General features: G+C 48.6%; 1 protein-coding gene across 1 annotated transcript; it reads left to right on the forward strand.

Annotated features, from left to right (window-relative positions):
* Positions 1-5,420: 5,420 nt before the first annotated feature.
* Positions 5,421-14,687, forward strand: MB (myoglobin). The gene is made up of 3 exons (XM_032774893.2): positions 5,421-5,642; positions 12,430-12,652; positions 13,620-14,687. Exons 1-3 carry the CDS (start codon positions 5,548-5,550, stop codon positions 13,764-13,766), a joined length of 465 nt encoding a protein of 154 aa, XP_032630784.1. The 5' UTR covers positions 5,421-5,547; the 3' UTR covers positions 13,767-14,687.
* Positions 14,688-23,554: the final 8,867 nt, after the last annotated feature.

The raw sequence follows: 23,554 nt of genomic DNA on the forward strand, positions 1-23,554 counted from the left end.
TCTTTGTGCACTATGGATTGCCCTGTAGAATCCATTCAGATTCATGAAAAGATTTCAGAAGTCAGCTTATTAATGAACTATTGCAAATGACAGGAACGAGGAAATCCAAAACCACTCCCTACCGTCCCCAAGAAGACCCTCAGCCAGAGAGATTTAATAGGACCTTGTTAAACACGTTAGGCACCCTGAACCCTAATCAAATGTCCAAATGGAGTCAGCATGACAGCTTCTTAGTACCTGCCTACAATCGCACAAGTAAAATCCCACTAGGCATTCCCTATGCCATCCAACGTTTGGGAGACAGGCAGACTACCAGTGAACTTAGCCTTTGGAGCATCTGCAGATGGAGCTTACCCTGAAATCTACCTCCAGTATGTCATCCAACTAAGAAAGCATTTAAAAGGGCCTATAAAATAGTCACAGAAGCAGAAATAAAAGGCGGAGAGTTCAACAAAGGCAAATACAATGATTGTGTGAGGGATCAAGCCCTCCAACCAGAGAGCAGATCCTGATACAAAATCTTGGGCTCCAGGAAAGACACAAGATTGCTGACCGTTGCCAGGCTAAACCTACATCACAGAAGAGAAGGTGCCAGGCCTTCTTGTCTACAAAGTTTGGCCTGAGGAGAGGGGAGAACCTAGCAAGATTCTCCATGGAAACCATCTGTTGCCCTTTGGACAGCTAGACTCCAGTACTAACACAGCAGTACCAGCACCTGTCCAAAGACCTCCTGTTACTTGGAGTGGGACGACAGCAAGAGAACCTCAGTCTCCAGTGCCATCTCCTGATATAGCTCATTCAGCGACAGCTAAGGGGAAACCTGTTGCTTCTAATGAGGATAGTGAGTATACTTTCCCATGTGGGGAAACGGTTTATGAACATGTCAATCTGATGACATTTGGAAGGAACAAGACTTGTAATGAAATAAAAACCCTAGTTTCAACAAAACCCTATTGCTACACGTAAGTTAAACCCTTTAACTTGAACATTTAATTTCACCACAAAATCAAGAAGATACGGCCATGGTTATGGAGAAAAATCCTATGGAGGGAGAAGTTGCAGACCCAAGTATGGAGCCTTAGGTGGGAAGTGCATGACCTACTGCTGCCAAGGATACAGCTATACCCAGACTGTCTGGTCAAGAGGTGAAACCTGTCATAAAGTGAAACTCTGACTCCCCTGATGTCTCCTCCAGAGTACCTCTTCCTGTGCTGTATAAGTGGGTGTCAGGAGCATGCTGCCTAATATTAAAAACCACTGTGTAGTGAGTGGGGGGAGGCACTGTGTAGTTGGAGAGAAAATGTTGACCGCCCCGTGGTGGGCAGAGCCAGGACACCCACCTTGCCAGAAACAGAGGTGATGGGATAGGAACTGGAAATATAAAAGGCAGGCCCTTCAGCTCAGTTGGAAAGCCTGAAGCTCGGACCTGACAGTGAACGTTAAAGAGTCTGAGACCCAGAGTGAGTACCAGAGCTGCTGGACGCTGGAGACACCGAGGAGTTGCCATTAGCTGTTTATCCCAGTGAGGTGAATGACAACACTGGGACCCAGGTACATCCCCCCCGCCCCCCTTGGACAGGAGTGTAGGAAGTAGCCCAGGGGAGCTGAATATAGTTCGGCTGTGTTGCTGACTGACATCTGCCCAATGTTTTGCGGCCAAATTTCCCCACTAACCCAGCGGTGAAGCATTTCACCATTGTTAAGGCCCTGGGCTCCCACCCAGTGTTGTGAAGCAGGTCCATGTCCCCCTGCTACCCCACTCTTGGGGTGGCAGGCTCCTCCCTCTAGACCAAGAGACCTGTGTTTGTTGGCGGTCTGCCAGAGCCAGGATCCCCAACTGTGTGCTGCCCCACCTTGCTTGAGGGCTGGGGCTTATAGACATTACTGCTCTACCCCGCCGAGTGGCAGAGACCCCAGTGTTAATTCCCCCCCAGATACTGCACCATCCCAGAGGCCTTGTAGCGAGGGGGCTTGACCTCCCTCCTAGACGGATGGAGGGATAACTGCAACTGCATTACACCATTAATGTTGTGCACAAGTTTTAGTAGGACAGTGTATTTATGTATATTAATGAAAGTTAATTTATGTAGAATTTTAAATGTCTATTGAAATTCTTGATGGGAACTTCAAGTTTTCCCAAGTGAGGGAGCATGTAACCCCCTCTGGAATTGTTTTTTCCTAACATATTACACTGCGCGTCTAAGGGACTTGTCCCTACACTACAGCAGCAATGGCAACAGAGGCTCAGGATCCCATTTCCCAGACTGCCTAGAGTCCAGGGCAGAGATCCAACAAGCTGGACGGTACTACCAGAACCAATCAAAAGTCAAAACTTGGAGGCAAAGGGTTTGGTTATACTTCTTTTTTTTTGGCTGTGTTTGGAGTGTAGCAGGGAAAGCAGATCACAGCTAGGAAGGCCCCTTCTACCCTCCACATTCCTACCCATAGGAAGATTTTAAGAGCTTTTGGAATTAATAGGACAATGGACAATGTCGTCTCAGCAGAAATCAAAAACTCAGAAGACTTCAAGTTGCAGCCAGGCTACTGAAAGCCAGTCTAACTGCACACTTAAATCCAGATCAGAGAGGCACAATGACAATCTCCTTGGTGCAAATACAGAAGTTTGGAAAAACACCGTTGTTTGTTTATCCTGTTTTAAGTGAGCCACTGATTTCAGTGCTGCACCATCCATCAAAGACTGAGCCTGAACTCACTGTTTGCCTAGGTAGATGTTAGCTATTGGGAGAGGAAGCAGGGTGGTTTGCACTGGCTGTAAATGTTGGGTGGGTGGTAGAGTTTATATATGACTAATTTTGTCTTTTGTTTTTTTGTTGGTTATTGTTTTATTACTCTGAGAACTGATATAGCTATTTTATTTTTGTGTATTCTGACTAATGCTCCTCCGTATGAGTTTGGGTGGTAAATATTTTCCCAAGGAACAGGCCCTTTGTGTTATATTGGACTTGGGAAAAGTTCAGAAAAGGGCAACAAAAATGATTAGGGGTATGGGACATTCCAGCTTGGAAAAGAGATGAATAAGGGGGGATATCATAGAGGTCTATAAAATCATGACTGGTGCTGAGAAAGTAAATAAGGAAGTGTTAGTTACTCCTTCCGATAACACAATAACTAGGGGTCGCCAAATGAAATTAATAGGCAGCAGGTTTAAAACAAACAAAAGGAAGGATTTTTTCACACCACACACAGTTAACCTGTGGAACTCCTTGCCAGAGGATGTTGTGAAGGCCAAAACTATAACAGGGTTCAAAAAAGAACTAGATAAATTCATGGAGGATAGGTCCATCTATGGCTATTAGCTAGGATGGTGTCCCTAGCTTCTGTTTGTCAGAAGCTGGGAATGGGAGACAAGATTGCTGACCGTTGCCAGGCTAAACCTACATCACAGAAGAGAAGGTGCCAGCCCTTCTTGTCTACAAAGTTTGGCCTGAGGAGTGGACAGAACCTAGTAAGATTCTCCACGGAAACCCTCTGGGGCACCTGGCATCAGTCACTGTTGGAATACAGGATACTGGGCTAGAAAGACCTTTGGTCTGACCCGGTATGGTCAGTCTTATGTTATGTTCTTAAGTTCTCTGCACTAGGAGGGGTTTCCTTGGGCAGAGGCACCAGGTGCCTTTGTAGATGAACCTAGGACCCATACCCTCACCTCAGGGCTGGGTTACACTCACAACACCACTGTGAAGTAGGACACTGGTATTACCCCCATTTTACGATGGGAAACTGAGGCACAGAGAGACTGAGTGGCTTGCCTAGAGGACACATAGGAAGTTTGTGGCAGGGAACTGAACTCAGATCTCCCAAATCCTAGGCTGGTGCCAATGTTCATCTCCTGACAAGAGCTCCCTTTCTCTGTGTAGATACACTTCTGCTTAGCCACAGATACGGGTGCATATTACAGCAATAATTGTTGACTGAATTTTATTATCAGGCCATGTTCTGACCATGTTAATAAAGATTCCTTGAACTTGGAAGGGAATAAATCACCACTTCAGTGTGTCTGCCAGTTGTCTGTCCTTCCCTGGCCAGCTCCCTCTATGGAGCTATAAAGTAGGTTGGTAAGTGTCCCAAACTGTAAACACAACACTGTCCTTCCCTGCCCCTTCCCACCCCCCCAGCTTTCTCCAAACAATGTAGGGATACAGACATTTACTTAATGATTAGCAGGGCTTCCCCGAAGGGGACGCAATTTGCCCCAGGCCCTGGGCCCCGCAGGGGCCCCGCGAGCCCTGCCCCAGCGGCAGTCCAGGCCTTTGGTGGCATTTCAGTGGTTGAGAGCCTTTTAGTGCTATCGAAGACACGGAGCAACTGAAGGGCCCCCCGCCGCTGAAATGCCCCACAAGCCCTGGCTTGGCAGTGGTCTGGGTCTTTGGCAGCATTTCAGCAGCGGGGGGCCCTTCAGTGCTGCTAAAGACATGGAGCAAGTAGAAGGGCCCCACTGCCGAAATGCTGCCAAAGATCCGGACCGCTGCCAGGTGAATACAAGTGCCGCAGCTCCCCGAGCTTTGCCCCAGGTTCCCTGAATCCTCTGGGTGGCCCTGGTGATTAGGGGAGAGAACATTATCAGACAGGATCAGACCCTGGGTCCATCTAGCCCAGAGTCCTGTCTCAGACACTTCACAGCCCTGAAATATGCAGATTTGGGATCATCTGCCCCTGACAGTAGGTCTAACCCTTGTCTCTCATAGTTAGAAATTGATGCTTCAGGGCTCAAAACAGGTTTTTGTATTGTTTGATGAATGGTTCCCTGGGGGCTCTGTGACACATTCTGGGTGCCAACGTGCAACATTCAAGCAGTTCAGTGCTATAATGCACTATCCTCCTTGGTTTTTTCCTGGTTCTGGAGACTGAGGAGGGGAACACATGGCATTTGGACCCAGAGAAACTAAAAGCTCCTGAGGAGACTTCTTCATGAGACTGTGCGATTTTCTAAAAGAGAATCACTTGTTTTACTGGAGAAGAAAATAAGAATATTAAAAAGGAAATGTAAAATCTAATCCCAGATCAGCAGTGGAAAGGAAATACTCTTGTAATCAGTAACCAGTTCTACAGGAGAGCTGGGCCCTCCCCTGTTGCCCATGCTGGGGAGACGAATGGGGGTGCAAAAGGACAGGTCACTACCGAGTATGTGGTTCTGAAATCTACAGCTTGAAACTTTGACTCTGCCTCTTGGGTCCTTGGGACACCAGCTCTGTGACAGGGTCCTGGCACTGCACTTCAGCAGTGCCCTTTCTGCCCACAATGGGACACGTGCCAACCCAATAGGAAAAGCAGAAATTATTCCATCAGTGGCAGCCACAATAGCACCTGACCCAAAATAGCTTCCCAGAAAGAGAGAGGCAGATTAGGTTAGACTAGCCTGAAAGAGGGCGAAACTCCAGCTGACAATTGACAGGTGTCCGTCTGTGAGGAGGGATTATAAACCCCAGGAGTGAGCTCTGTAGCTGCACTCTGAGGCAGGGCATACAGCTGCACCACTTGGGAAACAACCTCATCTCTGCTTTTCTTTTTTTCAAGCACCAACAAATTATGGGTCTCAGCGATGACGAATGGAGCCATGTCCTGGGCATCTGGGCAAAGGTGGAACCAGAACTCCCGGTCCGTGGACAGGAAGTTATGATCAGGTGGGCATGAAACCAGTGATGGAAGTGTGAGAGAGAGCATGGCTCAAGAGCCTGGTGCACTGGACTTTAGGAATAATCTGCTTTTGAGCATCTCTTAGAGCAGGAGCGGGCAAACTTTTTGGCCTGAGGGCCACATCGGGTTTCAGAAAGTGTATGGAGGGCCAGTTAGGGGAGGCTGTGCCTCCCCAAACAGCCAGACGTGGCCAGGCTCCCACCCCCTATCCGACCCACCCTGCTTCTCGCCCCTGATGGCCCCCAGGACTCCTGCCCAATCCAAATCCCTATTCCCTGATGACCCCCCTGAGCCCCTGCCCCATCCACCCCCCCTGCTCCCTGTCCCCTGACAGCCCCCAGACCACCTGCCCCAACTGCCCCCTGCTGCCCCATCCAATTCCCCTTCTCCTTTCTGACTGCCCCTCTCGGACCACTGTCCCATCCAACCACCCCTTCTCCCTGAGCGCCCCCTTACCCTCCACCCCTAACTTCTCCCTACCCCATCCAGCACTGCCTCTTCTTCCTGACTGCACCCCAGGACCTTTGCCTCATCCAACCACCCCTTCTCCCTGTCCCCTGATTGCCCCCAGCTGCCCCATCCAACCCCCACTCTTTCCTCATTTCCCCCCTGGGACTTCTGCCCCATCCAACCACCCCTTCTCCCTGACCACCCCTGGAATCCCTGCCCCTATTCAACCTCCCTGTTTCCCACCCTCTGACCGCTCTGACCCCTATCCACACCCCCTGCCCCTGACCACCCCCTGAACTCCCTTGCCCTCTATCCAATCCCCCTCCCCTGCTCCCTGCCCCCTTACCATGCTGCCTGGAGCACCAGTGGCTGGCGGCACTGCTGCACGATGACAGGGAGCTGCGCTGCCCTTTTGGAGCCAGCCATGCATTGTGCAGTACAGAGCACTGGTTCAGCCCAGGCTCTGCAGCTGCACTACCCCAGGAGCTCGCCGCCCAGAGCATTGCACCTGTGGCACAGTGAGCTGAGGCTGCGGGGGAGGGGGAATAGCAAGGGAGGGGCCGGGGGCTATTCTCCCCTGCCAGGAGCTCAGGGGCCGGAGAGAACGGTCCCACGGGTTGGGTGTGGCTCGCAGGCCGTAATTTGCCCACCTGTGCCTTAGAGGTTTACAGGTGAGAAACCGAGGGGAGTGGTTGTGTCTCATTAGCCCTGGGGCTTTCTTTTTCTCTAGTGTTTGTTTGAACTGACTTCTTTCTTTATTGATCATTTCTAGGGCAGTGGGTTTCCCATCACTATGGTTTCTGGTTTAAAAGCTTTAACTTTTTAAGGTTCCCTCTCCTCCCGAAAAAAAAAAAGGTTTGGGTTTTGTCACTCCCTTTGCCCTGATCAGCCAACCCGCTAATGAACTTGAACTCCAGGTCCCCACTGACAGAACACAGTGAAGCAAAATGTTGGAGTGAGGTGGGTGTCCCCACGGGCCTTCCAATTCCCTGCAGTTGGCCCCTCATGAGGTAGGGATAGGAAACAGCATGGGAGCATACAAAGAAAGGGGTAGGGGGAAGAGATGAGAGAGAAATCACAAATAACCATTTTTCATCAAATTTGCTGTGATTACCTGTGATTTCCCCCCACCAAATTTCACATGATGAAGCCCGCCACCCCAAATCATTTCTTTCTCTTTCCTCTCCAGTAGCCTCTTCCAGCCTGCCACAGCCTCAGGCCAAACCCTCTAGGAATGTGGGAGGTAGGAGCCAAGCTCTTTTCAAAGCCCAGCTTGAGTCTGTGGTCTGAGATGGGGCATTTCCCCCAACCCCCCTCCAGTGGAGTGTGTGATTCTGAGGTTAGAGTGGGAGTTCTCCCCGGGTCAAGCTCCAGGGAGGCCCCACAATACTGAGTCTTTGAGCATCTGGGGATGGAGCAGCGAGCAGCATTTCAATGGCCTTGAGGTCCCCTCCAGTGGGATGGGCATGTTAGGTTTTTATTCCCCTGGGCACCCTGTTTCAAGTGACATACACTATGAGCTTTAACAATAAATTGAGATCCCCTTCATGTATCAGTTCTGCCTGCCCAATTTCAGAGGTCACCAATCCCCATAGGTGCATGCTAAAAAAAACTGCACACAAACATGTTCTTGGTTAAGTTGCTTTGAGTGCTTTACTTGTGTAATGGTAAGGTCATCTGAACTAAATGTGGCATCAATGACATGTCGATATTTTAAGAAGGGGCTGCTACCAGATTTCTCCCTTAGCCGGGACTAAATCCCATATACCAGAGGTATGGCGTACAGTTGCAGGGAGAGGACATGGTGCAGATGACTGGAGAATCTATCAGTCTGCTTCCCCTCTTTGAATGAGAACGTTTTCTTTTAAGCATAGCTAAGAAGGGGACCAACATTGCTTGGCACACCCATACTCTGTGCCCTTCACTGGAAAGGTCTATTCTTTGCTCTTGAAAAATATCCTGAGTGTAGTATTCTTGTATGACAATTTTTGGTTCTGGTAGCAGCCACAGTGTGTTAGACGCTTTCCAAACAGAAAAGAAGGAATTGTCCTTACTCCAAAGAGCTCACAACCAAAAAGAGAAACAGTGGGAGGATAGGGGAAATGAATACAGCATAAACCAGAGGTTGGCAAACTACAGCCCGCGGACCACATCCAGCCCACGGGACCCTCCTGCCCAGCCCCAGAGCGCCTGGCCCGGGAGGCTAGCCCCTGGCCCCTCCCCCGCAGCCTCAAATCATTGTGCCACCGGCACAATGCTCTGGGCAATGGGGCTGCGAGCTCCTGGGGCAGCACCGCTGCAGATCTGCAGCCTGACCCAGTCTCTGTGCCATGCAGTGGCATGGCTGGCTCCAGCCAGGTGGCGCGGCTGTAGTGCCGCCAGCCACCGGTGCTCCAGGCAGCGCAGTAAGGGGGCAGGGAGCAGGGGTGGGGGGAGGTTGGATAGAAGGCAGGGGAATTGCGGGGGTTGGTCAGGGGTGGGGGTGTGGATAGGGGTTCAGGTGGTCAGAGGGTGTGGAACAGGGGGGTTGAATTGGGGCAGGGGTCCTGGGGGGGCAGTGGTCCTGGGGGGGCAGTCAGGAAGGAGAGGGGTATTGGATGGGGCAGCAGGGGAACGATTAGGGGCAGGGGTTCTGAGGGCGGTCAGGGGACAGGGAGTGGGGGTGTGGATGGGAGAAGGGGGGTTGGATAGGGCGGGAGTCCCGGGAGAGGGTTGTCAGGGGGCGAGAAGCAACAGGGGGTGTCGGATGGGGGTAGGGGCTGGGCCATGCCTGGCTGTTTGGGGAGGCACAACCTCCCTTAACCAACCCTCCATACAATTTCAGAAACCCGATGTGGCCCTCAGGCCAAAAAGTTTGCCCACCCCTGCCATAAACAATAAGAAAAGATGTGGGTATATTCATGGCGGTGTATAGCCACATCTTGGCAATAGTGTTTTAATAACATAATGGGGAAGAAGTGCAAGGGGTGTGGTTTTTTTTGCATAACATACATAGATTACCCCTCATTACCCCAAGACCTAATCAGCCAGCAGGTTTCTTGTAGAAATCAAGAGGGATTTGAATACAGGGAGGCCTTGCAGACTTCTGTTGGCATAGTAGTGTGTCCAGCTTGTGCTAAGTGAAAGAGCTTGTAGGTAGATATCACCTCCTGGAAATATTTTTTAATATTTTTGACACTTGATGCAGCTGGATGCATTTCAAGCAAAACAAAAATTGCTCTTCAGAGGTATTTTTAGGAGTCCAAAAGATGTATCATCTTTGCAGGGCAGGCGCTTCCATTTCGGTGACCTAGAAGATCACCTAGGGCACCAGGATGTGGGAGGGCGGCATTTTGCTGCCCTCAGAGGCCATTCGGCGGCGGGGGTCCTTCCGCGCTCTGGGTCAGTGGCGGCAATTCTGTGGCGGGTCCTTCACTTGCTCTGGGACCCGCCGCTGAAGTGCCCTGAAGACCGGGAGCGCGGAAGGACCCCCGCCTAGGGCGCCAAAAACCCTGGCGCCGCTCCTGCATCTTTGGCAGACATAATTTAGCCATAGCCAGGCAGAGGACGAAGGGAGACCGATCACAAGCATAGAAATGATGATAACCTTTCTTCCAATTTAGCGGTGGCTTTTTAACAAAGCTAATTGGTCCTGATAGGCTCCTTACGTTTCACTGGGTGGAGAGTGTGTCTGCAACAAATTGATTCGCTTATAAACTACAATAGCATATCGTTCAAATGATACTAAGCGAAGCAATTTGTTGCATGTCCTTCCCTAAGAGAGACCTCTGGGCCAATCATTTCTTTCTGAAACAAACCAGGTCATGGGGAAGAAACAAACAAGAAGGAAAAGACCCATCTTGGTACATGTAGGAAGGACAAAACTGACACAGAAATCCTTTCTAGTAACACTGGTACCTTCTTAAATGAAAGCCCTGGAGAGAATGGTCACCCACATAAAGAATCTTTTTGCTGCAAGGCTGTTCCTATTATCCATATACTCGGGGTGTTTGTCAATTTAATCCAACTAATATAATGCTGTTGTAAGACTGAGAATCTGGCCCGAGACTGAACGGCCCACAGAAGCTGAACTCCCTTCTTACTGCCCTCTAAGGGGTCTCTAGCTAAAGGTGGAGGGACTGGCATACCGGCTACTGGCCAATAGTATCATTTCACATGGCAGTGAAACATGGTGGCCATCATGTTGTGAAAGATGGTCCGGTGGTAAAGGCACTGGGCTCGAGAGATGTGGGTTCAATTTCTGGCTGTACCACAGACTCTTTGGCCAAGTCACTTTACCTCTCTGTGCCTCGTTTCCCCCTCATGTAAAATAAGGATACCAATATTTTTTCTTCTTCTTTATTTGCCTCATTTATTTGGAGTGTATGATCTTCAGACCAGGGACGACCTCTTTGTCTGTGTCTGTACAGTGCCTTGCTCAATGGAGCCATGATCTCAGTGCTACTGTGACACAAATGATACATACTTCTTAAGTGCGATCGAAATAAATAATAGTAATGTGAGCCAGTAGTTCCCTTTCATTGTCGCTGTAGAATGTGGGCCAAAAGTGATGTTTCCTTTGGGATTGGCTGCCTGCAGTATCAAATCCGCCCCCCATGTCTCCAACCCCCAATAAATTCAGTCTGTTTTTTAACCACCTTCCCTCCCTCTCCATTTCAGGGAACAGAGCTCCTGTTTGTAGCTTTGGATGGTGTGGGAGACTCGCTGGCCCTGGGATGGCGGCAGGCCTTGTGCTCCTCTAGCTTCTGTGACCCAGTTGCTCCCAAATAGTGCACAATGGCAGAATCATGGTGTCAGATATCAGGCTTAGCTGGTGGATGGGTGAGAGAAGTGGTAGGAATGGACGGACACACACTGCCATGGTGTTGGGAGTGCTGACTGCTGTCTGCACACACACACACAGGATTCTGTGGCACAGCACCCAGCTACATCGCTCTGTCAAAGGGCTTTTGGTAGCACCTTTGACTGTCGTATTTAAGTGCTGTACATGTCTAACGTTGTTCCCTCCTGGTCAATTTAAGAGCAGCGCTGATGGGCTCAGATGGGAACGCAGAGTTTAATGGCAGTAATGCTTCATGGAGCAGAGCTGGAAGAAGCAGCCAGGGCATTAAATTGTATAAATCCTCAGAGTCCCAAGGCAGGTGAGGGAAGAAGGGACAGACAAATGTCAGTCACTCCGTCAAGTCCCGGCTGGCCCTGTGCTCCTACCCTGATCCTAATACACTGGCACAATCCCAGGTGACTGGTGCCAAAGGACTAAACAGCTGTGAAAAACAAGTAAGATGGGCACCTGCTCTGTGGCATCATTTGAAAATGTTAAGTGCACTGCCTGCCTGCCTCTCATGTGGAGAGATGGAGAAGGCTGGGATTGGTCATCTTAGAAAGGAGACAAAGACGAGGGAACAGGATTAAATGTTTTAAGATGATGCTTGGTACAGGGGAGGAGTTTCTGTTCTCCCTGTCTCATAACACAAGAACAAGGGGATGTGCAATGAAATGTAAAAGCAGAAAATTCAAAGTAGATAGAAGGAAATACTTTTCAATACAATGTGCAATTAGACTGTGGAACTCACTGCCACAGGATGTTGTTGAGGCTAAGAACTTAGCAAACTTCCAAAAAGAATTAGATCTTTATGTGGACAACAAGAATAGCCTGAGTTGTCAAAATTATTACTGAAAACTTGGAAAGGATCTAAAACTTCATGCTTCAGTACACTGGAACTAGTGTACTGGGGGTGTTGCCACACCTGTTGGCTTGAAGTGGTTTCCATCATACCCAGAGTTTTCAGTTTGTTTCAATGGCTCTCAGCATCCCCACTATACAAATTGTTCCAACACCTCTGCTTCAAGGGTCAGACTAATCTCAAACAATTGAGGGCGAGGATGAGACCTTATTGGGAGGCAAATGATCCCACAACTGCTTTCTAGTGTGGTTCTTACACCTTCCTGTGAAGTATCTGGTTCTGGCCACTGTCTGAGAGTATGTCTACACTCATGGATGTATGCATAGGGATACCCGAACTCTAGCTAGCTTCGATACCAGAGCAGCATGGACTAGACAAGCCTACCAAGAATCCTAGTTAATTACCTGTATGGCTAGTCCAAGCTGATGTCTGTTTTGCCTCAGCTTCACTGCTCCAGTACCCAGTCTAGCTAGATTAAAGCTAGCCTGGGTATGTCTACTCGAGCTGCAATCATGCTGCATGTAGAGATCAGTATGACACTGAACTAGATGGACCTTGGGTTTGATCGAGTCTGGTAATTCCTGGTTTTTTCCCCCCATTCCACCTTTGCACCTCATGGGTTCCCCGCCTCTGTTCACAGACTCTTTCAGGTTCACCCCGAGACCCAGGAACGCTTTGCCAAGTTCAAAAACCTGAAGACGATCGATGAGATGAAGAGCTCCGAAGAACTGAAGAAGCACGGCACCACTGTCCTTACCGCCCTGGGCAGAATCCTAAAGCTGAAGAACAATCATGAACCAGAGCTGAAGCCACTGGCAGAGAGCCATGCCACCACGCATAAAATCCCTGTCAAGTACTTGGAGGTATGGGAACTGGAGAGGGTTCCTTGGGAGAGAGGGGTTTCAGTGTGTGTAGAGAATATGGGCTTGAGTGGGAGGGTGGGTTGCACCTTTGTTCACTGATGTCTAGTTGGACTTGTATGAGCTCTGTGTGATGTAGGAGACCCCTGTAATATTGGGAGGCTCAGCTCCTGGTGTGTGAGTCCCCATGTTTACAGTGCTCACATGCAACCCTTAACAGTAACAAACCAGTGGGTGCAGCACCAGCACCCATGGGAAACCAGATCATATTAGATCAGTGAGTGACAGCATCCAAGGGACTTCTTTGTATTACAGCAGCACCTGGAGGCCCCAGTGAAGATTGGGGACCTATTGTGCTAGGCACTATGCAAACACAGAGGGAGAGTTCACAGTGTAAATGGACAAAGCAGACAAAGGATGGGAGGGGAAGTGACTTTCCCAGGATCAGTGACAAGTCCAGGACTAGAACCCAGGTGTCTGCCAAGTCCCAGCCTAGTGCTCTGTAGGCCACGATGCCTCTTGAATGGCTGAAGGAAGGACTACTGAATTCGGTCCTAGGCCTTGTCTATGCAAACACTTAATTTGTAGCCAGCTGGAGCGTAAATCTATCTTGCAGTAACTTGCTGCACACTAAGTGCCTGTATGCACCCTGCTGCCATGCACCAAAAGCTCCCTAGTGCACTTTGATCTACTCCCATTTCAAAGCAGGGTAGATCACAGTGCACTAAGGAACTTTTAGTGTGCGACAGCTGGGTCCACATGGACAGTCAGTGCACAGCAGGATAGTGCGGGGTAGGTTTACACCCCTGCTTGCTGCGAGCTAAGTGTTTGTGTAGACAACCCCTAAGATGTCATTTCCACTATCTGCAAACAATTTTTAACTCTGCATTTACTGAAAGATCCCTACTGTGAGTGATGCTGACTTGTCCCTTTTCCTTTTCCTTTCCTTCCCCGCTCTCCTTCTTGACAGTTCATTTGTGAAATCATTGTCAAGGTCATTGCTGAGAAGCATCCCTCGGACTTTGGGGCCGATTCCCAGGCTGCGATGAGGAAAGCCTTGGAGCTGTTCCGAAATGACATGGCCAGCAAGTACAAGGAGTTTGGTTTCCAGGGCTAGCGTGCACATGAGGCGACACCTCCACGGAGGCCCAGCAGTGCATCTTAGAATAGCTTCCTAAGCCCCAGTTTGGGTGCCTCTTAAGTGGCCATCCAGAAAGTGAGGGGGCGCTTTTGATTAGAGCAGTGTTCAGTCTCTCACCAAAGAGAGGCGCTCACAGTGATATCTGGCTTCCCCTAGAGGAGAAATAATCTGTTTTTTTAGCAAAATAATGTATTTGTTCATTAAGGAATGACCTGAGACCTTCTCCCCTGAGCTCAGCCCCAAAGACCCCATCTCATAGCAGAGCCAAAGAGTAGGAGAATGTTTATAAATAGATGCTTGAGAATGTGTGTGGGAGACAGAAACTGGGCTTGAACTGAGAACTCTCCTGCCCGCTACTAGAATTGACACCACAGCTGGCTCTGATAGACAGCCTTGGCCAAGGTCTCCAAAAGGAAGTAGGGGTTGTAGGTGCCCCACCGGAGATACCATAAAGGGGCCTGATTGTCAGGAAGTGCCGAGCTCCTGCTCTCTGAAAATCAGGTCTCCGTAAGGTGTCAAAGTTACTAGTTTGGAAGAACTTAGCAGCCTCACATGAGCTATCAAAGGAGTGAATGGGCTGTGGGGAATATCCCACTTCCCCCTAAGAGGGGGTGACAGTCTCTCAAAAGCAGGGATGAGACATGTTAGCAGGTTAGAGTGGGGAGCTTGCATTGCCTTCAATGGTATTATGCCAATTCTAGGGATAAGCACAGCCCTTCAGCCTCTGGGGGCTGGCAAGTGTGTCAGTATTTGCTAATGAGATTTTAGCAACAACTCTCAAGAGAAAGTGTAGGATTCCCTTGACCCCCAGAAGCTGCTGCTACGCATTTGAATTTCCATCACACTGGGTGATGAATAGTGTGTTTCACAGTAAATAAATATGCTTGCTGTACCGGAGTGTGTCTGCTTCTTACTTTTGAGAAGTGCCTAGTGAGTAGCAGGGGAGGTGGCAAAAGGAGACAGTAGCAAACACCCAGCATTTCCTCTCTGTGACCATCAATATGAAAATTGAAAGGTGGATAAGGAACTGGTTAAAGGGGAGACTCCAGCGGGTCGTACTGAAGGGTGAACTGTCAGGCTGGAAGGAGGTTACTAGTGGAGTCCCTCAAGGATCAGTTTTGGGACTAATCTTATTTAACCTTTTTATTACTGACCTTGGCACAAAAAGCAGGAATGTGCTAATAAAGTTTGCGGATGACACCGCTGGGAGGTATTGCTACATAGAGGAAGGACCGGGATACCATACAGGAAATCTTATGACGACTGTAAACGGACTAATGAATAGAAGATGAATTTATAGTGAAAGTGGAAGGTCAGCACTTAGGGATTAATAACAAGATTTTAGTCTATAATTGGAGACACATCAGTTGGAGAGCAACACGAGGCAGGAGAGGGACGCTTGGATATTGTTGAATCACCAGGCATGACTATGAGCCGCCACGATATGGGCTTAAAAAGCTAATCGCAGTTTTAGGATGGCATGCAGGCGAAGGTATTTCCGTGAGGATAAGAGAGTTAGTACCGTTAATAAGGCTACTGGAGGACTACTGGAATACGTGGTGCAGTGGTCTGGTCTCCCACTTAAGAAGGATGATTCAAACTGGAACAGGTTCAGGACGGTACTAGGAGGATCTGAGGAATGGAAAAACTGTTCTTAGTTGAAAAGAGACTCAAAGAGCTTGGCTTGTTTAGCGAACCAAAAAGAAGCGTTGAGGAGGGATATGCTTGCTGCTTTATAAAAATATATCAGAGGATTATATTTAGGAGGAGAGAATTATTTTAACGCTCTATAGTCCAATGTAGACACAAAAAATGGGTATTAACTGACTGGAAGTTTCGACTTCAATAGACGAAGTTTCTATTTCTAACCATTAGAGGAGTGACGTATTCTGGAATCAGCCTCCGAGGAGGTAGTGGGCAAAAGACATATCTGGCTTTAAGATAAGCTTTGATAAGTTATGGAAGAGTATGTACATGGGATAGCTTAATTTGGCAATTGCTTTGATTAGAGCAGGTAGTATGCCGTGTCTGTGAGGGGTGTTGGATGGGGGGGATCTGAGTTACTGCTCAGAGATGATTCTTCCTGAGTGCTGGCTGGTGAGTCTTGCCACATGCTCAGGGTTTAGCTGATCGCCATATGTGGTCCGAAGGAATTTTCCTCCAGGCTCTGCCAATCTGCCCTGGAGGTTTTTCGCCTTCTCTGCAGCGTGGGCATGGGTCGTTTGCTGGGTTCTGAGCGCTTTGAGGTCTTCAAACCACAATTTGAAGACTTCAATAACTCAGACATAGGTTCGGGGTTTGTTACAGGAGTGGGTGGGTGACATTCTGTGGCCTGCTTTGTGCAGGAGGTCAGACTAGATGATCATATTGGTCCCTTCTGACCCTAAAGTCTATGAGGACACTGCCTCTGTGGTACCAGTCAACGTCTTGAGATGCAGTTGGCGTCTGTATGGTATAGCGGAAATCAAGCTGCCCAATGGAGCAATAGAAGGCCCTTACATTTGTGTATGGGGGAAGACATCCTCAACTCTATCCCTGCTCAAATACCAGCACAGATTTATAAGCTTATCGGCCTTTAAAACTCCACCTCAGCTGAATTCTAGGTCCCTGACCATGCTGTGTGGTTTCCTTGACCAAACTCAGCGGCCACTGCTGGCCTGGGGATTCTCCTTGGCCCAGCGTGGGTTCTTCCTTTCACAGATGCTTGGCTGGTGCTGCTTCTGCAGAGAACTGAGGGTGACACTGTCCTCTACTTTCTAACGGCAGCACATTTCTTATGTAAACTGAAACATAGCAACAAAAGAAATGCAACTCCTAGTTCGGGAGGGCAATAGGGGGATGTAGCTGGCAGGCAAATGGTTTAAACCTGCAATGGAGGAAGGATAGGCCAGTGGTTAGCCTAAGACTTCGAAGGCCCAAGTGCAATTGCCTGCTCTGCCACAGACTTCCTGTGTGACCTTGGGCAAGTCACTTAGTTTTGCCGTGTCTCAGGATGGTAGTATTTCCCTACCTCACAGAGCTGTTGCGAGGATAAATACATTGAAGAGAGCAAGGGGCTCAGTATGATAGTAACAGGGGCTCTAAATATCTTAGAGCGCATTCCCTGCTTCAGTGTGAATGAAATCAGCAGTGGCTAAGCCCCTACTTTCCTTAAAATACAGAAGCTTAGCTGGGGTGGTCCTGCTCCTTCTCCATTCAGCTCAGGGGGCCAAAAACCCTCTGCCACTCAGAGCAGAGTAGGGGAGAAGTCCTTGATGGAACAGGGAGTATTTCTTACTTTGCTCCCTTTATAAATTCCCACCACTCCAGTCCCGGGTCATGATCAGCATTCCTGTCTTGGAACTCAACCTTTCAGAATCTGGCATTGTTAACTAGCTGGAAGGGTCACTGAATTCCCTCTTGCCACCTGGATGAGGATACAGTCTGCTCGGACCTTGTCTCAGTCAGACCACTAGCAGCTTGCGCATTCTGGCTCGGGGTGCACCAGCCACTGCAGGAAGAGCAGCGTGTTAAATATGGGCCTAGGATTGTCAGCTGAACACAATAAGATTCCCTGCCAACGACAACAGCCACTGCTTTTGGCTACAAAGCTAAGCTTGATGGCAAAGCTAAATTCTGCAGCTAAGGCAGCTGCTTATGTCATTCCAAGTGGGCCAGCAGCCATCTATGGTTATGTTCATTTAGGGCACTGTAATGGAGAAGGGGGGCTTGCTGCTGGCTGTGTTGTGTCTGACTACTTGCTGCGTACTCAGCAGAAGCTGCAGTTCTATTAGGTGAAGTGAGTCTCTACCCTCCGCAGCCAAGCTAGTAGGGACCAATGCTAAGCTCACCTCAGGGGTGCCCCATTGGCTTGGCAGAAAGCCAGTCACCCATTTGTCTGTAGTGTGGTAGCATGGAAGCACCCCAGTAGGTGAGCAGGGCTGTGCTGGGCTGGGCACTACACACATAGGACAGGCCCAGCCCCACAGTGTTTACTAGCTATGATTTTGGAGAGGCTCAGGCAGTAGCTTTCACTTTAAAACCTACCCACCATGCTGATCGCTGGGCCCCCCTCACCTACCACATGGACAGTCCTCTTGCTTTGTGAATTTCCTCCTCTAGTGATTGGTAGCACTGGCCTGCACATTAGTGACTAAATGCTGGGGTGTGGCTCACTGGGTCGGTGCAGGTGAGGATGGAGATTAATAGTTATGTTATAGGGTGAGACCAATACAACACCTTGTGGGCGCTGTACCTGGCTTTGTCCCACCAGGTGCAGCTGATGTGAGGAATATCAGTCATTTCTTCAGCCCAAACACCTGAACCCTCATCCATTTGGGGATATTTGAACATGCCGCGATTGTTTAAGCCCAGTTTGGGGTCTGGGCAATGTCCCAAGAGCACAGAGCCTGCACCGTGGTAATTGCTAGACAAAAGGGTGCTGCCCCATTGCCCTGAAACCAGTGCAAAGTGATGTAAAATGCTGCCTGCTCAGCGTAGTTACAGGTTATAGTCATGTTGCATGGACGTGGAGACTCAAGCCAGAGGCAATAGGGGACTGGCAGAGGGGTGCATGTGTCTGTCCTAGAAGTGACAAAGAAATGGAAAGAGAAGTCCAGGTCAGACTGGTCTCACAAAGGCTCATAAATGTGTCTAGCCGAACGTGTGTGAGAAAGAGAGAGCCATGCAGGCCTGTTTGTTAGCACATAAATTCACTCCATGCCTTTGTGACCCTAATCATGGCAAGGTCCATCTCTCAGTCCTGTGACTTGCATATAATCCCTTTGCAAATGTCAGCAAAGGTGACTTTGTGGCTTTTTAAAGAGCTGTTTTATAGACGCTTGGCTGAGTTGCATCAAGATCCTTCCCCAGCTTGGCTGCCCTTACTCCATAAACATACAAGCAAAACATGCATCTTCTGCCACCCCAGGAAGCACTGACGCTGCCTTTTATGGTGAACAGTAGCAAACAGAGGCACCTCCCTGGTATGTCGTGCAGTCTAGGCTCTTGCATGTGTCCACAGGCATTACGGTGATTTTCCAGCATGCTAGCCATGCATTCAAACTACAATGCACGTTCAAGTGATGGTGGTGTGCCATGTCTGTGCTTCAGCCCCCTCATCCGATCGATCCTGCCGCCTCAGCTCTTACTGGGGAAAATGGTGACTTAGTAGCACCAAGAGTTGCACGAGTTGTTGATGGATTGTTTCTGACACTGTTTGTTTCCCCCAGGAAGCGCAGCGGCAGTACAAATATAGCATGCAGGGACCCTGAGCTAATATTATGGCCTTGTTGAGGCCTGGTCACACACTGAAACAATTGAATAGCCTGGGCTGGAAAACCTCTTAGCTTCTAGTGTTAGCTGCTGTATCTCTGTGCCTCCTTGCTTATCTGAACAGCAGCTCCGTGGGCTGATGGGATTTGTTTGGAACTCCTGGTGCAAGAACGGGAACCTCATTTACTCTGTCTCTTTCTCATCTGCTCCCCCTCCCTCTTTCCATATTCTACAGTAGATTCTCCCACCATCCCACCGCAGGGCTGGAAAATCACCGCTATTGACATCACCCTAACGCGGGGAAGGGAGTGCAGGGGGCTCTGCCTAGGGCCTACGTGAGAGCAGTCCCGTCCTGCTGGCTCTTTGTGAGCTCCTGGGTTATCTAGCGAGTAGCTGATATGTCAGAGTGGTTCTGTCTCTTCTCACTCACCCCTTCCACTGCATGAACATATATAGGAATAGTCAAGCCACTCGGAGGAAACCCCTTTGAGGGATGCAGGCTGTCACGTATTTACTGTGGGCGGGCAGAGGAGGAGGAAAACTAAATGGGACAGAGAGAAAGAGTGAAGGTAAAGCACAGCTGGAAAGAAAAGAAAACAAAACTGCAGAAATTGCTACCCATGGGCTATCAAGGCAGGTCTCTTCCCTTTGACAATAGCTAATTCCATGAGCTTCAAAAAGTTGCTCATTTTTCACTGCTTTACAGTGGGCAGGAAGGGAGGAACATGACCTGATCCCACTGATAATCCCTTTAGGACCTGTTGCAGAGGGATAGTGAGGCCTTTTAGTATGACTACTCTCATTTCAGCAGCTAGTCACCTTAGTACCCTTTCAAAAAAATCTTATATGCTTTTTGTCTCGGTAATATCATGTGTCAGTGAGTTCCACAGGTTAATCACAGCACATCAGGTTTAAACTGCTCATCCTCACTTTCATGCTCTTACATAATTTTGTGTCCAACATCTCAGATCTACTCAACTTATTGTAAGCTCTTCTTTGGTCTAGCAACAAAGGCAGGCTTAACATCTGCTTAGCCTCCTTCCACTCTTGTCCCCATGATTTTTTCCATGCTCCCTCTGTAAATGAAATGACCTCCTAGTCCCAGTTCATGACGCCACCACTCTCTTTTTCTTCAGTCAAATCCCTCCTAAAGATGGACTTTTTTGTGATACCCACCAGATGCACATTCATAGGTTAAAAAATCCTTAACATGGTTTCTCCTGTGGTTTTCCAGCACATTCTTCGTAGGTCTGTTTTAGATTGGAAGTGCTTCAGAGCAGAGGCTGTCCATCTGTGCATCTTGTCTGGGCTGGAGCACGTTATTAATGTTTCACTAATGATAAGATAGTCTGGTTTATTATCTATTTTGAATCCATTATTGTTTTAAATTGTAATACCCATCTGTTATTGAAGCATGACTTTGTAAATGGGCACACCTGCTTAACCTTCTCCTTGCTATTCATTATATTACTGCGGTCTCCGTTAGACCTAGGATGCTTCACTTCCTGCACAGAATGACTTGGGCAGTAGTCCCATGTGCTCTTAAACAATTCCATCTCTGAGGTGGGCCCCTTTAATTAATAATCTATGATCTATGATTCTAATTGGTAGATGAGATGATTCCTGTATCCAGCTGTGCAGCTACTCCAGTGATAGCTAAGCAGATAGATTACAGATGCTGCCCGTAGGTATGTCTACACTTCAAGGAGTGTAATTTCCAGCTCAAGGAGATAGATTTGTGCTAATTCTGATTGAGCAAGTGCATTCAAAATTAGTTTGAGGGGCTAGAGGCCCCAAAATCTGTAGGTGGCACATTCGTGACACTAGGTATTTACTCAGGTGGCTGCCGCTACAGCTACACTATATTTAGTATGTTAGCTCACCAGAGCTAGTGAAGGGATAGCTCCTGGAGCTGGAAATGACACTCCAGCTTGAAGTTTAGATACATGACAGAGTGCTGTTAAGAGCTTTGGGTTTCATTTGAAATGAAAGGCCCTGGAGAGAGATGCAGTATTATCCTTATAACTCCGTAGAGTGGCTTAGTCTTCTCCTTCCCAAAGAAAAAGCCCTGGTCTGCAAAGAAAATGGCCACAGGTGCTGTGAACATCAGTGGAGGCCAAAGCAGGAAGGGCTCCAAGCCCCTGGAGTCACTAAGCTAAAGATTTATATATGCAAACAAAGAGAGAGAGAAGGGAGCAGCCTGTCTTTTGAGGGCACAGCAGGTGAGAGCCATCTGGGGTATAATTCGGAATCGCCTTTTCACTCAGACCCATTTGCTTTGCATTTAGCCTCTGCACAAGGTGCTATGGATTCTAGTGGGAGCTTTTAGGCTACCATCAGCCGTGTCCCAAGCTATTAGTGCACAGCGTTCCTGCTGTCAGACTGAACTATACATGCTGGGATTTGGACAAAAAGCACTGGCTTGAGACGACTCAACATACTCCACTTGCAATGTAACAGAAAATGGAAACTAGGCCTTTATGTATTAACCTACTGCACCCCGAGTTCCCGGTGGTAGTTCCTTTTGTGGCAATGGCTGTGATCTCTTTAGAGCTCTGAGGCCTTGGTTACACTGGCGCTTTACAACGCTGCAACTTTCTCACTCAGGGGTGTGAAAAAAAAACCCACCCCTGAATGCAGCAAGTTACAGTGCTGCAAAGCGCCAGCGTAAACAGTACCCCAGCATTGGGAGCGCGGCTCCCAGCGCTGCAAGCTAATCCCCATGGGGAGGTGGAGTACCTGCAGCGCTGGTGCTGCGACCACACTCGCACTTCAAAGCACTGCCGCGGGAGCGCTCCCACAGCAGCGCTTTGGAGTTTCGAGTGTAGCCTAAGACTTCACATCACAGTTCCAAGCAGCTGGGGCAGAGAGTAAGATATCAATGGAAGTAAGTCAAACAAAATGACTTCCCTCCCCCACCCCCATGCTGGTATCCAGCCTGGTTGGCAGTGGTTGGTAGTCCCTGCTACTTGAGGGCCTGACTTGGTTTTTGACTTTGGTGTGTTAAGGCTGTGGGGAAGGGAGGATGGATTTCCTAGAGAAATTGTGCTGTGATTTGTATGCCTGCGTCATGCTCATTCTCCTTTATTTATCCCCAGGGAAAGGGAGATGGTCCTATCCCGTTGACTAGATCTGCATTTGCAAAGACAACACGACTAAATCCACATGGCATGACTGCCAGAGTGAACTCCGATTTAACAGCAGCACACCCATTTTCAACTCAGCAGTTTGTCCTTACAGGTGGGCTTTAAACAGCATGGGGAGGGTGCATACATAGGGTGGGGAACAGGAGGGTCTTGGACAGCCTGCTTTATAGGAGAGCTTGCTTCAATTTTCACAATCGCTTATCTAACTTTGTACAGTGCTGTAGCAATATTATTAGTGTGAGCTATGCACAAGTGTAAGGAGTCCAGTAAAGGCAACAAAAGCAGGCTGCTCTCTCTCCTGGCACAATATATGTAACAACCAGGATATCATGGAGGCCCCACAGGAGCTCCACAGATAAAGGTTGTGTAGAGATTTCTGTTTAAAGCAGGACTAAAGTCCATCTGTTTTGAATTTCAGCTTAGGTGCTGACGCTCAGCTACTCTGTTCCTGCGGGCACAGACGGTAGGGCAGGAATGGGGATAGGGAAGGAGAAAAGGGGCTTTGACTGAAGTTTGTGCTCCCTGTGTTGTAGGGTAGCCAGTGCAAGCTAAAGCAGCCACAAGGCTGCTTTATGTATGTGCCGCTTCCCTGGAAGCAGTGAATAGCTGGAGTGGGGTGGATTCTGGCCACCTCTCCTCCCAGCTCTGCCTTGCACAGAAAGCCGCTGGCTTGAGACCACTCAATATGTTCCACTTGGAATATAACAGAATGGGGAAACCAGGCCTCTGCATATTAACCTACTGCACCTTGAGTCCTTGATGGTCCCTTCTGTGGCACTGACTGATCTCTTTAAAGTGCTTAGACTCCAAATCACCATTCTCAGCAGCAGGTATAGAGAGTAAGATATCAGTGGAAGCAAATCAAAAAAATAACCCCCTCTCATGCTACTGCTTCATCATTCACCTACATGTTTGCTTGGAGAAGATTCTCAGAATGCTGTTTCCACTCTATCAATCGTAGTGTAACTGAGAATCAGTCCTTTAAGTCTCCAAATTATGCACTGCTAAGCACAAGACAACTGAGTTTTTTGGGTAAGCTGCCATTGCCTTCCATGCTAGCTTCTGCCTTTGGCTTTTGATTAGTTCAAAGGAACCTCAGCTGATCTTTCCCAGCCTCCTTTCTGAAGAAGTTGGCTCTCTGTTGCTTTCATAACTGGATAGGAAGGCTGAGGTCACGTGACTTTGCCCCTCAAATTACAGACAATTGTCTTGCATGAAATTTCCTTTTTACTGAGTAATGTGACTTCCAGCACAGCCAGGAAGTATAATTACATCACTAGTTTCTTTAGGGTGCAAAGCCTTTCTGAACCATTTCTTCTTAGCTTGAGGTAGAACCACAACTGGGGGAAATAGACACCCACCCTC

Source organism: Chelonoidis abingdonii, chromosome 1 (genome assembly GCF_003597395.2).
Source record: "Chelonoidis abingdonii isolate Lonesome George chromosome 1, CheloAbing_2.0, whole genome shotgun sequence".
In the NCBI taxonomy this organism is placed as follows: domain Eukaryota; kingdom Metazoa; phylum Chordata; order Testudines; family Testudinidae; genus Chelonoidis; species Chelonoidis abingdonii.

Excerpts from the sequence above, each read along its gene's own strand:
- MB (XM_032774893.2), top strand. The coding sequence starts at position 5,548 with ATGGGTCTCAGCGATGACGAATGGAGCCATGTCCTGGGCATCTGGGCA. Across the intron at positions 5,643-12,429 it reads GGACAGGAAGTTATGATCAG|ACTCTTTCAGGTTCACCCCG; the intron begins GTGGGCATGAAA and ends CTCTGTTCACAG. Across the intron at positions 12,653-13,619 it reads TCCCTGTCAAGTACTTGGAG|TTCATTTGTGAAATCATTGT; the intron begins GTATGGGAACTG and ends CCTTCTTGACAG.